Source organism: Scyliorhinus canicula, chromosome 7 (genome assembly GCF_902713615.1).
Source record: "Scyliorhinus canicula chromosome 7, sScyCan1.1, whole genome shotgun sequence".
Lineage (NCBI taxonomy): Eukaryota > Metazoa > Chordata > Chondrichthyes > Carcharhiniformes > Scyliorhinidae > Scyliorhinus > Scyliorhinus canicula.
Window position 1 is genome coordinate 54472552 of NC_052152.1, and position 12879 is coordinate 54485430.

General features: G+C 46.7%; 1 protein-coding gene across 8 annotated transcripts in view; it reads left to right on the plus strand.

Annotated features, from left to right (window-relative positions):
- The window catches only part of nme7 (NME/NM23 family member 7), a 305234-nt gene that overhangs the window by 12582 nt on the left and 279773 nt on the right, over nucleotides 1–12879 (plus strand). For 5 of the 8 annotated variants that reach the window (XM_038802057.1, XM_038802053.1, XM_038802055.1 and 2 more), the window contains exon 2: nucleotides 2691–2762. The exons of 2 other annotated variants lie outside the window; for them this stretch is intronic. In XM_038802057.1, coding sequence (XP_038657985.1) covers nucleotides 2691–2762 — 72 coding nt within the window. Of the gene's footprint in view, nucleotides 1–2690; nucleotides 2763–4674; nucleotides 4889–12879 lie in introns of all 8 variants that reach the window. One more of the 8 variants, XM_038802061.1, reaches the window with a different exon arrangement.

Consider the following 12879-nt stretch of genomic DNA (forward strand, 5'->3'; position numbering starts at 1 on the left):
TGAAGACCCCACCACAAATTTGATGTAAGCAAAAAAACTTTAATTATGTTTTCTTAAGTTTGAATTGTCCTGTGTTTGGAGCTAAAGTATATTATTGGAGGAAATTTGAAGAATTTGTATCTAACCATGTTGTATTTGGGCTGGGATTTCTTAATGTTGAAACTGGTACACAAAGTGAGGAACCGTTATTCCTGGTGCCTACATTCTTTGCCATGATAAACTCATTCACCAAAAGAATAATATTTTGTTGCTTGTAACCTTGCTTGTTACATAGAATTAGATAGAATATGCAGCACAGCAATGGACATTCAGCCGGATGAGGTTCCACTCCAATATCCTCCACCCTTCCTCATCTAACTATCAGGATAACCCTTTACTCTGTACTTCCTCAACATGTTTGTTCATTTCACCATAGTTTTAGTGGGGTTGTTTGCATAGTCTTGCTTCTTTGGCTTTCTTCCAGTCCCTCAATTCATCTCTCAATGTTATCCACCTATTGGACTTTTCTTCATCCTGTTCTGTCTTAACCTCCATTTCTCGGTCAATTGTTGCCAAAACAAGGCTGTCAGGTCTTTGTTTCCAATGTCTGTACTTGGCTATCTATATCCACAATGTATATTAATGATTTTGATGGAGGAACTAAATGTAATATCTCCAAATTTGCAGATGACACAAAGCTGAGTGGGGGTGGAATGGAGGTGAGCTGTGAGGAGGATGTAGACATGCATCAGTATGATTTGGACAAGTTGGATGAGTGGGCAAATGCATGGCAGATGCAGTACAATGTGGGTAAATGTGAGGTAGCAAAAACAGGAAGATAAATTATTATCTGAATTGCTATAAATTGAGATGGGACTGTGCAACAAAACCTTGAGTGTCTTCGCACACCAGTTGCTGAAAGTAAGCATGCAGATGCAGCAGGCGATAAAGGAGGCAAATGGTATTTTGGCCTTCATAGCGAGAGTATTCAAATACAGGAACAGGGATATCTTGCAGCAATTATACAAGGCCTTGGTGAGACCACACCTGGAATATTGGTCTTCTTATCTGAGGAAGGATGTTCCTGCTATAGAGGGAGTGCAGTGATGATTTACCATACTGATTCCTGGGATGGCGGGATTTACAGGAGAGATCGAGTCAATAAGGATTATATTATCTGGAGTTTAGAGGAATGAGTGGGAATCTTATAGACACCTGTAAAATTCTAACAGGACTAGACAGGGTAGATGCAGGAAAGATATTCCCATTGGCAGGAGAGTCCAAACCAGGAGCCACAGTTTAAGGAAATGGAGTAGACCATTTAGGACTGAGAGGAGGAGAATGTCTTCATCCAGAAAATTATGAGCCTGTAGAATTCTCTACCACAGTAAGCAGTTTAGGCCAAAACAGCGTATGTTTTCAAGAAGGAGTTTGATATAGCATATCAAATTAGCCTATATTAGTTGCCTCAACTATTCCCTATACTAGTGAGTGCACATTCTCACCACCCTGGATAAAGAAGCTTTTGAATTCCTAATTTAATTTCAAGGAACAAACAAAGAACAAAGAAAAGTACAGCGCAGGAACAAGCCCGTGCCGACCATGCTGCCTGACTAAACTACAATCTTACACTTCCTGGGTCCGTATCCCTCTATTCCCATCCTATTCATGTATTTGTCAAGATGCCCCTTAAATGTCACTATCGTCCCTGCTTCCACCATCACCTCCGGCAGCGAGTTTCAGGCACCCACTACCCTCTGTAAAAAAAACTTGGGACTTGCACTATATTAATGGTCTCTATATTTGCCTAAGTGGAAACACTCTCCATGTCTGCTGTATCAAAATCTTTCATAATTTTAATACCTCTATTGGGTCACCCCTCAGCCACCCCTTTATAAGTGAAAGATAGCCAGGATATTCATCATCCTTTTGCTTTTGGGAATAATTTTGGAGTTCTGGTATCATCCTTGTAATTTTTATTATACCCTCTTCTTGTGCCTCTATCGTTTTCCATAGAATCCCAACAGTGCAGAAGGAGGCTGTTGGGCCCATTGAGTCTGTACCGACCCACATGAAAGAGATCCTATCTAGGCTTGTAACCCCACCTAACCTGCACATCTTTGGACTGTGGGAGGAAACCAGAGCACCTGGACGAAATCCACGCAGGCACTGGGAGAACGTGCAAACTCCACAGTCACCGAAGGCTGGAGTCAAACCCGGGTCCCTGGTACTGTGAGGCAGCAATGCTAATATAATAAACAGCACTGTGCACAGCATTCCAAATGTGGTCTCGCCAAGGTTCAATACAAGTTTAGTATAGATTCTCTCCCCTTAGAAATAAACCCTGGTAATTTGTTTGCTTTCGTTATGGCTTATTGATCTGTATTGCAACATGTAGTGATATGTGTGTTTGTATGTCCAGATCTCTTTGCTCCACTGTGCCATTTAGATTCTTCTTTTCTAAGTAATGTCATTTCCTTATTTTTCTAATATTACCTAATACGTTTATTAGTATCGGCTTGTAATTTAATGCAAACATTTGCAGTGCTGACCTGCCTTCTCAATTTGATGATAAATTAAGAAATTACGTTTTTAATTCCAAAGTCAATTAATATAAATTGAAAACGGCCATGGTCCCACTTCTGATCCTTGTGCATCTCACTTGGTAACTTTTGCCTCTATACCTCTAATGTCTGCTTTATGTGTTACAGCCAGCTATCTATTCTGCTGTTAGTTCCCTTATTCTGCATCTTCTGACCTCATTCAGTGGTACCTCATCAAAGGTGTGTGGAAATCTAGATCAATTACATCTGCATTACCCTTGTCCACCCCTTCCTTCTCTTTCAACACTTCTCTCTCTCACCACTTCAAAGAAATTTATCGATCGGGCTAGAGAGCGGACGGGCCAATTAGATAGAGGGAGAGGCCGAAATCAGGAACATCGCCCGACTCTGATCGGTTTCCGATCTAACTGGCCCGCTCCCTTTGGCGAGATAGTACAATGGTTCGCATTGTTGTTTCACAGCGCCAGGGTCCCTGGTTTGCTTCCCGGCTTAGGACACTGCCTGTGCGGAGTCTGCACGTTCTCCCCATGTCTGCGTGGGTTTCCTCCCACAAGTCCCGAAAGACATACATATTTGGTTATTTGGACAGTCTGAATTCTCCCTCCGTTTACCTGAACAGGCGCTGGAATGTGGCGACCAGGGGCTTTTCACAGTAACTACATTGAAGTGTTAATGTAAGCCTACCTGTGATAATAAAAATTATTATTAAAATCAGGATCCCGCTGCGGCGTGGCAAGAAACAATAATCACCAATTAAGACCAATCTCCATTCCATAATGGGAAGGACCCCCTATTGAATGGCCCCTGTGATCTACCCGCCTCCCCAGCGAGTGGTCACGTTTAGTACATCTTTTTAAGCTAGTGGAATAACTGCTGTGGGAATCCGAGGAGCAAGTAGCCATCTTCAGAATTGGACAGTCGGCTCGGGCACTCGGGCCTCAGCGTGCCAGGGTGGGGTGGGGGAGCCCCGGGATGTTTGGACGTCCTCGGTCGGCCACTGCCTTGTGTGGGGGGGGGGGGGTGTGGCGTGGTCCTTCCCTGGTCAGGGGGGCTGTGTCTCAGGCCCAGCACACCATCCCCCCCCCCCCCCATCCCCCCGGATTGTGTATATCTATGACGGGACCTGCTCCAGTCTCGATCTGTCCTTCCATCGAACACCCCCATGACAGAACTCCGTCTGTGGTAAGGCAGTGATAGTTACTTGAACTCCCACTGACGGCTGCTAGCCACGCGCCTGCAGGCTATTGCTAATGTGGAATTGGCAGTTCTAGCAATGTGAGCACTTCACAGCTTCCAAGTGGCTGCAGGTTGTGTGTGCTCTGTGCTTGATGGATCTCTGTGTCTATTTGGAACCCTAGAAATGCGTTATCCTTTCTTAGTTCCCAAATAACAGAGATTCCAGGCTTTTTGGCAAAGTTTCGTTGAACTTTATTTTCAGCTTTAGTGTCTACTGATAAACTTTTGGTTGCAATACAAACATAGGTCAGATTGATTGTCTTTAGCGAATACTGTGGTTGAGTTTAAAATACAAATCGTGGTAATTCTTCACATCATAATACACAGTATAAAATTACAGATTGATTTAAATAAAAGAAAAGTGGCGATAGCAAAGGCAGCAGCCAAGACATAGGTTTCAGAAAGAAGTTAGATTGATTCCGGAATGGATTTTTCCATCCCGACAAGTGATTTTTAAGAAGATAATTATCTGAAAGTTTCGCCTTCTTTACAGCTGTGATTGGCTTTAACTAGTTTATAAGTCTCTCAATTCAGCCAAACTGTCTGTCTGTCAATTTTGAGAGAGATAAATGTTTTGGTGTAATTTTCCATACCCTGACTTGCCAATTATGCATCTACATTAATTAGATTAACACAGTTTTCAAAAATTCATTATAACCCTGACTGATGTTACCATGGAAACAGACCTGTCGAGGCCTGGGAAGGCATCTGCATACAATGGAGTCTTTTGTCACTGGCCTTGGATGTCTGGAGCAACTTGCAAAATGTGAAAATTTAGAGTCTTATCTGATTAGTTCCCAGCTAGTCGGCTTTCCTCACTCTCATGGTTAATATGATTTAGTCAATTACTCTTAATTATTTCTCAATTAAACCTTTTTATCTATCTCATCTATAGCTTACCAGAAAAGCTGATTTCTATCAGTGCTCTTTACCTATGTCTGTCTGAAAAACTGCTTGAAGAACCAGTGTTTTGTTTGCTGTTGCCTTTTCTGCTTCTGAAGCCTCAACTCAAGCAAAAGAAAGTTGTGAACAAGCCTACTACCATCTGAAAATGGGGAAGATATGTTTTCTCACTACTCTGCTCTGCTCTGTTACTGTGTGGCTTTCAGGTACTGACTGTCCTTGTTTTGAGATTCTGCTATTCAAAGCTGTGGGGGGAGGGAAAGAGAGGACGAATCCTCCCTTCTACTACGATGTCCGGGGCTGTTCTGGAATGTTTTGTTTATTTACTTTTGACTGTTTATTGACCTTTGACTGTTTATTGACTTATGCCTGAAACTGTGTGTTACTTGTTAATGTGACCAGATGCTGGTTCTGCAGGAGTGGAGGGGTGGTAGCTCGTTTGACTGAGCAACTCGAAGGTTGTGTGGGGGTGCCTTTGTGGACTAGTGACTTTTTGTGTTAGTGGCTATCTGTTGCTCCCAGTTTGGGAGCCCTGCAAGTTGCTGGTGTTTTTGGGTTTCCGTTTGTACTGTTGACTCATCATTGGTTAGATTCATGACCGACATACTTAAGAAGCAGCAATAGGCAGTCGCTGAGGATTTGAAGAAGGCAATGGGGGGGGGGGGGGGGGAGGGGGAGGGCTTTGACCCCAATTCGGGTGGACATGGATAAGATGAACCGGCGGATAGAGGTACACAGGGCGATGATACAGAAGGTGGAGGTGGTGCTCTCTGATCGGATTGTCTCTCTGGAGTGGATGGTGTTTTTGGCTGAGGAGCGTAGAATGCTGTAGGCCAAGGTTCACGATCTGGAGAACCAGATGCCCTGAGTCGTTGATTGCCAGAGGGCACAAACTCAGTGGACTGTATGTCCAAGATGTTTGAAAGATTGGGACTGGGCCCATCGGTCACTGAGGCTGGAGCCCAGATCTGGGGAGCCACCACAGGCGACCATAGTCGGGTTTCATCAATACCTGGATAAGGAATGGGTCCAGCGGGGGCAGCACGGTGGCACAGTGGGTTAGCCCTGTTGCCTCACGGCGCCGAGGTCACAGGTTCGATCCTGGCTCTGGGTCACTGTCTGTGTGGAGCTTGCACATTCTCCCCGTGTTTGCGTGGGTTTCGCCCCCACAACCCAAAGATGTGCAGGCTAGGTGGATTGGTCACGCTAAATTGCCCCTTAATTGCAAGAAATGAATTGCGTAATCTAAATTTTTAAAAAAAGGAATGGGTCCAGAGATGGGCGAAGGGCCATTGAGACTGTAGAAGGGAGGGCCATGGCATCAAACTATACCAAGATGTTGGGTCAGTGTTGCTGAGAAGGCATGTGGCGTTTAATAAGGTCATCGGCGGGCTGTACAAGAGCAACGTGAGGTCTGACGTCTTATACCCGGCTCGACTTCAGGTGACTTTTAAGAACCAAGACTATTATTTTGATGTGCCAGAGGATGCAAATGCGTTTGTCAAGAAGCACGGACTGGAGGTGAACTGAAGTGCCAAAGAACTATGGAGTTTGTTGTTGGTTCATTTTTAAGTTAATCTGTATCTGCATGTTGTCCTGCACCTCCAGCTGCCGGCGGGGCCCTGCAGTTATGCCCGCGCATGCGCACGGCGACCGGCCGCGGGCCTGAGCATGCGCGCGGGGCCATCTTCGCACCGGCCCCCGCGCAACATGGCGGAGCCCTACAGGGGCCCAGTGTGTAGGAACATAGATTCCCCCCCCCCCCCCCGGCCTGGCCACCGTGGAGGCCCCCCCCCCCCGAAGTCGGATCCCCCTCGCCCCCCCCCAGCAGGATGGCACCCGCAGCCGCAACGCCGAGGTTCCGCCGGGTGGGACCACATCTGAACCCGCCGACGGAACTCAGCGGGCACTCGGCCTGTCGAGGGCGGAGAATTGCCCCGGGGCCGCTTTCAATGGCCCTCGACCGGCGCTGCATCGATCATGCGTGCGTGACTGCCGGCGATTCTCCAGTTGCCGGAGAATCGCTGGCCGGCGTTGGAGCCTATTTTAGGTAATTCTCCACCCCCGCGCTAAGTGCAGTGTCGGCGCGGAGGGTCGGAAAATCCCGCCCCTAGTGTTGAAGTGACTGTACTAGGTTTACATACATTGATCATGTATATTGATATACAGAGATCACTCCAATCCCTCCACCAGAATTAACAAACCAACTGCAGTAACAGCGTGCATTCAGCTTGCTGTCTACACTGGGAGTGCAGAAAATCTGACACTCTCTGTTATATACAAAAAACAGGTTCCCTGATTGGGCCTGTAATCTGGGAACTCTTATTCCAATTGGCCAATCTGAAAGGCTTGGTCTAAGTCATGACAACATTGTACTGTTGGAGTCTTTTGGGGGAGGGCAATTGGGTGTTGATTTTCCTCTATTGTTCTGTATTAAAAATTGGTAAGGGGTGGGTTGGTGCTGATCATTGATGTTTAGTTAACATTGATTTCTACCCTATGCGGGGGTCACTCTGCTCGCAGTGTAGCTAGTTAATGGGAGCAGAGAAAGAGAGTTGTCTGTAGCTTGTTACCATTTTTTTCCTGTTTTGTTTGGGTTTGGGGAGGGAGGCTTTTGTTGTTTGGTTTTCAGAGTGGTGTGGGGCTAACTGGGAAGGAAGGAGGGGAGGGGTAGACTGCTGACGATTACAGTTCCTTTGTTTTTGGACTGGCTTGATGAGGGTTGTCGTGGCCATCTTGCGTAGGCCCAGAGCTGGTGCGGGGGAGGTGTATTCTCGGCGATCGTTATATTGGATCATGCTCTGGATTTTGTGGACCTGATGTTGGAATGAGGAATGAGGCGGGCTCGCCGTCCACGCTCGGGACAAATAGTTATTGGGGGGTGGGGGGGGAGATAATCTCTTATAAGGTGCATTGGGATAAATCTGGGAAGGTGGAGAAGCATAGGCTGGTGGACTCCATTCTCGAGGTGGACTGCCAATACTCTATTGCCCCGACATCGGAGATATTGGTGGAAAGAAAGAAATTGCAAATTAATTTTGATTTGTCAACGGGTAAGGCGGTGTGACAGCTACGATGCTCGAAGGGGACTGAGTATGGGGAGAAGGTCAGTCATCTGTTGGCTCACCAGCTGAGGCAGCAGGCTGTCTCCCGGGAGATGGTGCAATTTATGGACTCTGGTGGCGGGTTGGTTTTTGCCCCAGCAAAGGTTAATGAGGTGTTTGAGGCCTTCTACCGTGAGTTGTATGAGTCAGCCCCCAGAGGAGAGTTCATCAATTAAGCAATTTTTGGATGTGTTAACTTTTGGAACACGAGAAAAGGCAGGAGTTGACGACACCACTGGGGCCAGAGGAGATCATGAGCTTTATTTGGTTAATGCAGGTGGGCAAGGCACTGGGCCCAGATGGGTTCCCCATTGAATTTTACAAACAGTTTTCTCATCAGTTGGTCCCACTTCTGCTGGATATGTTGAATGATTCCGTGCCCCAGCGCATGTTGGCGTCTACTTTGGCACAGACATCAATTTCCTTGGTCCTGAAAATCCCATGGTGGGTCGTATCTGCCTATTTTGTTGTTAAACGCTGATGCTAAGGTGTTGGCAATGCGTTTGGAGCCCTGCCTACCTGGGGTGTCTGGAGCCCTGCCTACCTGAGGTGTGTTGCCACTTTATTAACAAACCACAAGCTGCGAGGATGTTTCTCGTATTGACCAAATGACCACACAACCAGTATGTTAGTTGAAGGACAGTTTATTATTAAACACAAGACTTATCTCTATGTGCAATGATACACGCGGCTACACATTAAACTACACCTATCAACTAAGATGATCTTTACTTAACTTCTGGATGACCGGCTCTGTGCAGGTAGAAAAGGCCTTTATCTAGTCCCCACGTCTGTCAGTTGGAAGTCGTCAGGTTTGTCTCGGCTGCGGCTCGTCTCTCTCAGGTAGCGATTGCGGGTCTTGAACTTGGCTGGTCGTTATGCTGCAGTTGGTGTGGTCACAGGCCTGTCCGAAAAGAGGCCGATCCCGAGTGCGCAGGCCTTCTTATCCTTCTCTTTTGTGCCCATTTGGGCGGGGTTAACTCATGATCCAATGGATCGATATGTTCTCAATCACTCTGATCAATAATGGCAAATTAGGGGCGGGTTCCTTGATGGCTGGGTGGGTCCTAGTCCTTATTGCTCCAAGTGTGTAGGCCTTTCCAAATATGGGGAGGTGGCGCCGGGGAGGCTGCTACTGTTGCTATTCCTTAATTTGAGTCTATTGTCCTGGGGAAATCGGTGATTCACCTTTTAACAGGTGCAAGTTTCAATTCGGTCTGGTTTTCCTTTGCTCGATACACAGAGGCTATGTACTGTCTGTGGCCTGACTTTTTTTTTTTAAATAATTTTTATTGAATTTTTCAAAATACAAACATTTTAACCCCCCCTACATTTACATTTAAATTATAACAAAACAAAGTCAAACCCCCCTACTTAACAAGAAAAAGAAAAAGAATCCCCCCCCCTACCCGCGCGTCCCCCCCCCCCCCCCCCCCCCCCGCCGGCGAACCGACAGTCAGACCAACTTATCATTTCTAGCAGCGTCCTCGGGCAGGCCTTGCCCGTGCCACCGCCGCCACCGTACTTCCTTCGTCGTTGTCCCCCCCCCCCCCCCCCCCCCCCCCCCCCCCCCCCCCCCCCCCCCCCTCCCGCCCTCCCCTCCCCTCCCGGGTTGCTGCTGTCATGGCCTCAGTTTCTATCTCTGATCCAAGAGGTCCTGTGGCCTGACTTGACCACAATTCCTTTTATCCTTTGTGGGCCTCCGTTTTAGATGGCCACGGGTGACTGGAGCCGCCTACCTGCGGGGATTTTGGAGGAACAGACTGGATTTGTTAAGGGCCAGCAGTTGTCAGCCAATATTAGGAGATTGTTAAATATTGTGTTGTTGCCCTCCTTGGGGGCCAAGCCAGAGGTGGGTATTTTGATAGACGCGGAGAAGGCGTTCAGTAAGGTTGAGTGGGGGTACCTCTTTTTGAGATCCTGGGCTGTTTGGCTTCGGGCCAAAATATATTTATGGATTAGGCTTTTGACCAGGGCTGCCACTGTATGTCCTAATGCACTGAGCTCAGGTTATTTCCAACTGAACAGGGGTACAAGGCAGGGGTGTCCATTTTCTCTGCTTTTGTTTGCCTGAGCAATTGAGCTGCTGGCCATTGTGTTGCGGTGATCTAACAGAAGGAGGGGGTAGAGCTTTAGGGGAGGGAGCATAGGTGCCCTTGTATGCGGACGATTTGTTACTATATATCACAGACCCACTGTCCATTGTGGGGGAGATAATGACGTTGCTCAGGAAGTTTGGCTCCTTATCGGGGTTAAAGCTGAACCTGGGCAAAAGTGAATATTTTCGGGTGAACCCCCCCCCCCGGGAAGGGGAGCTGACTGCCAGGAATAACTTCTGTTATCTGATGGCACTTGATAGGGCCTCGCTCCATAAACTTAACTTCCCTTGTTTGGTGGATGGGGTGAAGGTCGATTTTAAAAGTTGGGATGCCCTCCCTCTGACCTTAGCAGGAAGGGTACGGACTGTGAAGATGAATGGTCTCCCGAGATTTTTGTTTTTGTCCCGTGGCTCCCAAGTCCAGTGTGTCCCAGTCTTTCTTCCAAGGATTTCTTTTTCAGGGTTAATAAATTGATATCAGCTTTTGTTTAGGCTGGTAAGACTTCTCAGGGTAATTTTTGCAAAGGGATAGGCAGTCGGAGGGATGGGGAGGAGGGGGTAAGCATTACCTAGTCCCCTGGGTGGCAAATATTGATAAGGTACAGGGGTGGTTCAAGGTTCTGGACTTGAATGGGAATGGATCGAGGACGTTTTGCACATAGGGTCAGGTCTGAGGGCCCTGGTTACTGCACCACTCTCATTTCCCCCTGCTAGATTCTCTTTGAGCCTGGTAGTGATAGCTACTTTGAGGATTTGGAATCCGTTTAGGGAGCACTTTAAACTGGGTTCATGTCACTTCTGGCTCTGATTTGCAAGAAACAAAGGTTTGTGCAGTCTGGCCCAGATTCATTGTTTGGGCACAGAAGAGGAAGGGGTTGGACAGGTTTAGGGACATGTTTCTGAAGGGTAGGTTCACCAGCCTAGACGAGTTGCAAGAGAAGTTCCAGTTCCTGAGAGGAATGTACTCTGGTGAGCGATTTCTTTTTTTAACGCAAGGAGCTTCCTTCATTTCCCCTGGTACCGTCACCTTTGCATATGGACAGGCTCCTGTTCTTGGGGGAGGGTATGATTTCTGATGTCTGTGGGCAGACGTTGGCGACGGAGCAGGCATCGTAGGAGGAAGTAAAGAGAAAGTGGGAGGGTGGGCTGGGTTTGGTCTTTGACGGGGAGTGTAGAATTAAGCTTTTTACATGGTCAACTTCACCTTGTCATCTGCGAGGTTAAGCCTGATCCAGTTCAAGGTGGTGCACTGGGCACATCTGACTAGGGCACCCATGAGTGGGTTCTTCTCGGGGGTGCGGGATAGGTGTGAGCGGAACTGTAGGGTAGCGGTGAATCACACGCATATGTTTTGGTCTTGCCCCACGCTGGTTAGTTTCAGGGTCTCCTGTCAGGGATTTTGGGCTTGAATCGTGTCCGTTGGTGGCTATTTTTGGAGCACGGACTCTCCGGTGTCGCAGACGGTGACCAGGACAGATGTCCTAGTCTTTGCCTCACTAATAGCCCAGAGGCGAGTTCTGCTTGGGTGGGGGTGCTCGGTGCCGCCTAAGGCCTTGGCTTGGTTGGGGGACCTGTAGATGTTTTGTATTTTGAGAAGATTAGGTACGCCATGAAGGGTTCTACTCGAGGTGGCAGCCCTTCACCTCCCTTTTCAGGGAACTGATTACTGTCTGCTGTTAGGGGGTGGGGGGGTCTCTTTTTATTTTGATTAAGTTCAGTTTTCTATGAGGGGGTAGGAGACTTTGGAATTGGGTGGGTGTACTTTTGGTATAGTCTGGAATTGGGATTTTCTGTATTTTTTTTGTTATGACAGTCCTGTTTAAAAAGCACTGTAGACTATGACGCATCTGGCCCCAATGGTGAGGGAATCTGAATCCCCTGAGCCCACCAATCTGGGCAAAATGAATTTTGTGTGAATTAAGTTGTTTACTTAGACCTTTTTTTTGACTCTGAGATTTGTTACTCTCTTGCGTAGTAGTTATTTTTGGAAGGGGTCGACAAGACTAAAAGTGTTGATGTAATCTTCGAGGCAAATCTGACGATAGATGGATCAGAACTTTGTGCATCACCAGAGTTCTGTACCTGATCATTTTTGTTTTCCAGCTAGTGCTTATCATTATCTGTATTCAACCATCACTTCCAGGTGCTCGTGTATATCAGTGAGCTGACTGTATCTATTTGTTCTGGTGTTTCACTGGCACCTGAGAGGTCATATCATTAAAGACAATAGTGCAAAGTAAACACAGAATTAATGGTTGAATGAACTGACAAATTTGCTTGAATATTTTGTTTGGGGAAAAAATTGTTGGGTATGAAGACAAAACCATTGGTGTGTACTTGAGTAATTTCTAGATATTTGGTATAAGTAGGGTTTTCAGTTTATTTGGATTCAAGCTCTTTTTCTGCCATATTGCATGAGTATGTGCCGAATGTGTGCCATCTGAGTTTTCTCAGTATTCTGTTTGCATTGGTAGGACAATCCTACATTTCACTACCAGTACCTCAGTACCATGTTAACACATTTCAAATGGTTGCAAGGGAAAAGATTCACTGTTGTGAAGTGACCCTTAGTTGACAGTATGTGTAAGTGCATAGATATTGGGCGAGCAAAAGATTTAGTTCAGTGCAAATACTACCAGCACCCATTTTCAGGTTGACATGAAGAATAAGTACATGTATAAGGTACCATTGAGTTACTGAAATCACGAAATAGAATGGCAGCATGAATCATTGCCTGCAGGGGACGAAGCCTCCTTACTAGAGATGGCTTAGAACAGAACTTTGCGTGAAATCTGCGCAATTTAAAAAATATCTCAAGCTACTTCTTCAAAGTGTTCATCCACAACAAATGTTTAAACTAATGTGGCAGGGGGATGGGAACGATGCAGGAAGTTGAAAGGTAGTAAAACAGGGACAGAAAGAAAAGGCAGTAAGGGGGAAAAGTGTAAGGCAGAGAGGCCATAGTCAAAAATCAAAAAGGGCAACAGTACAAGGC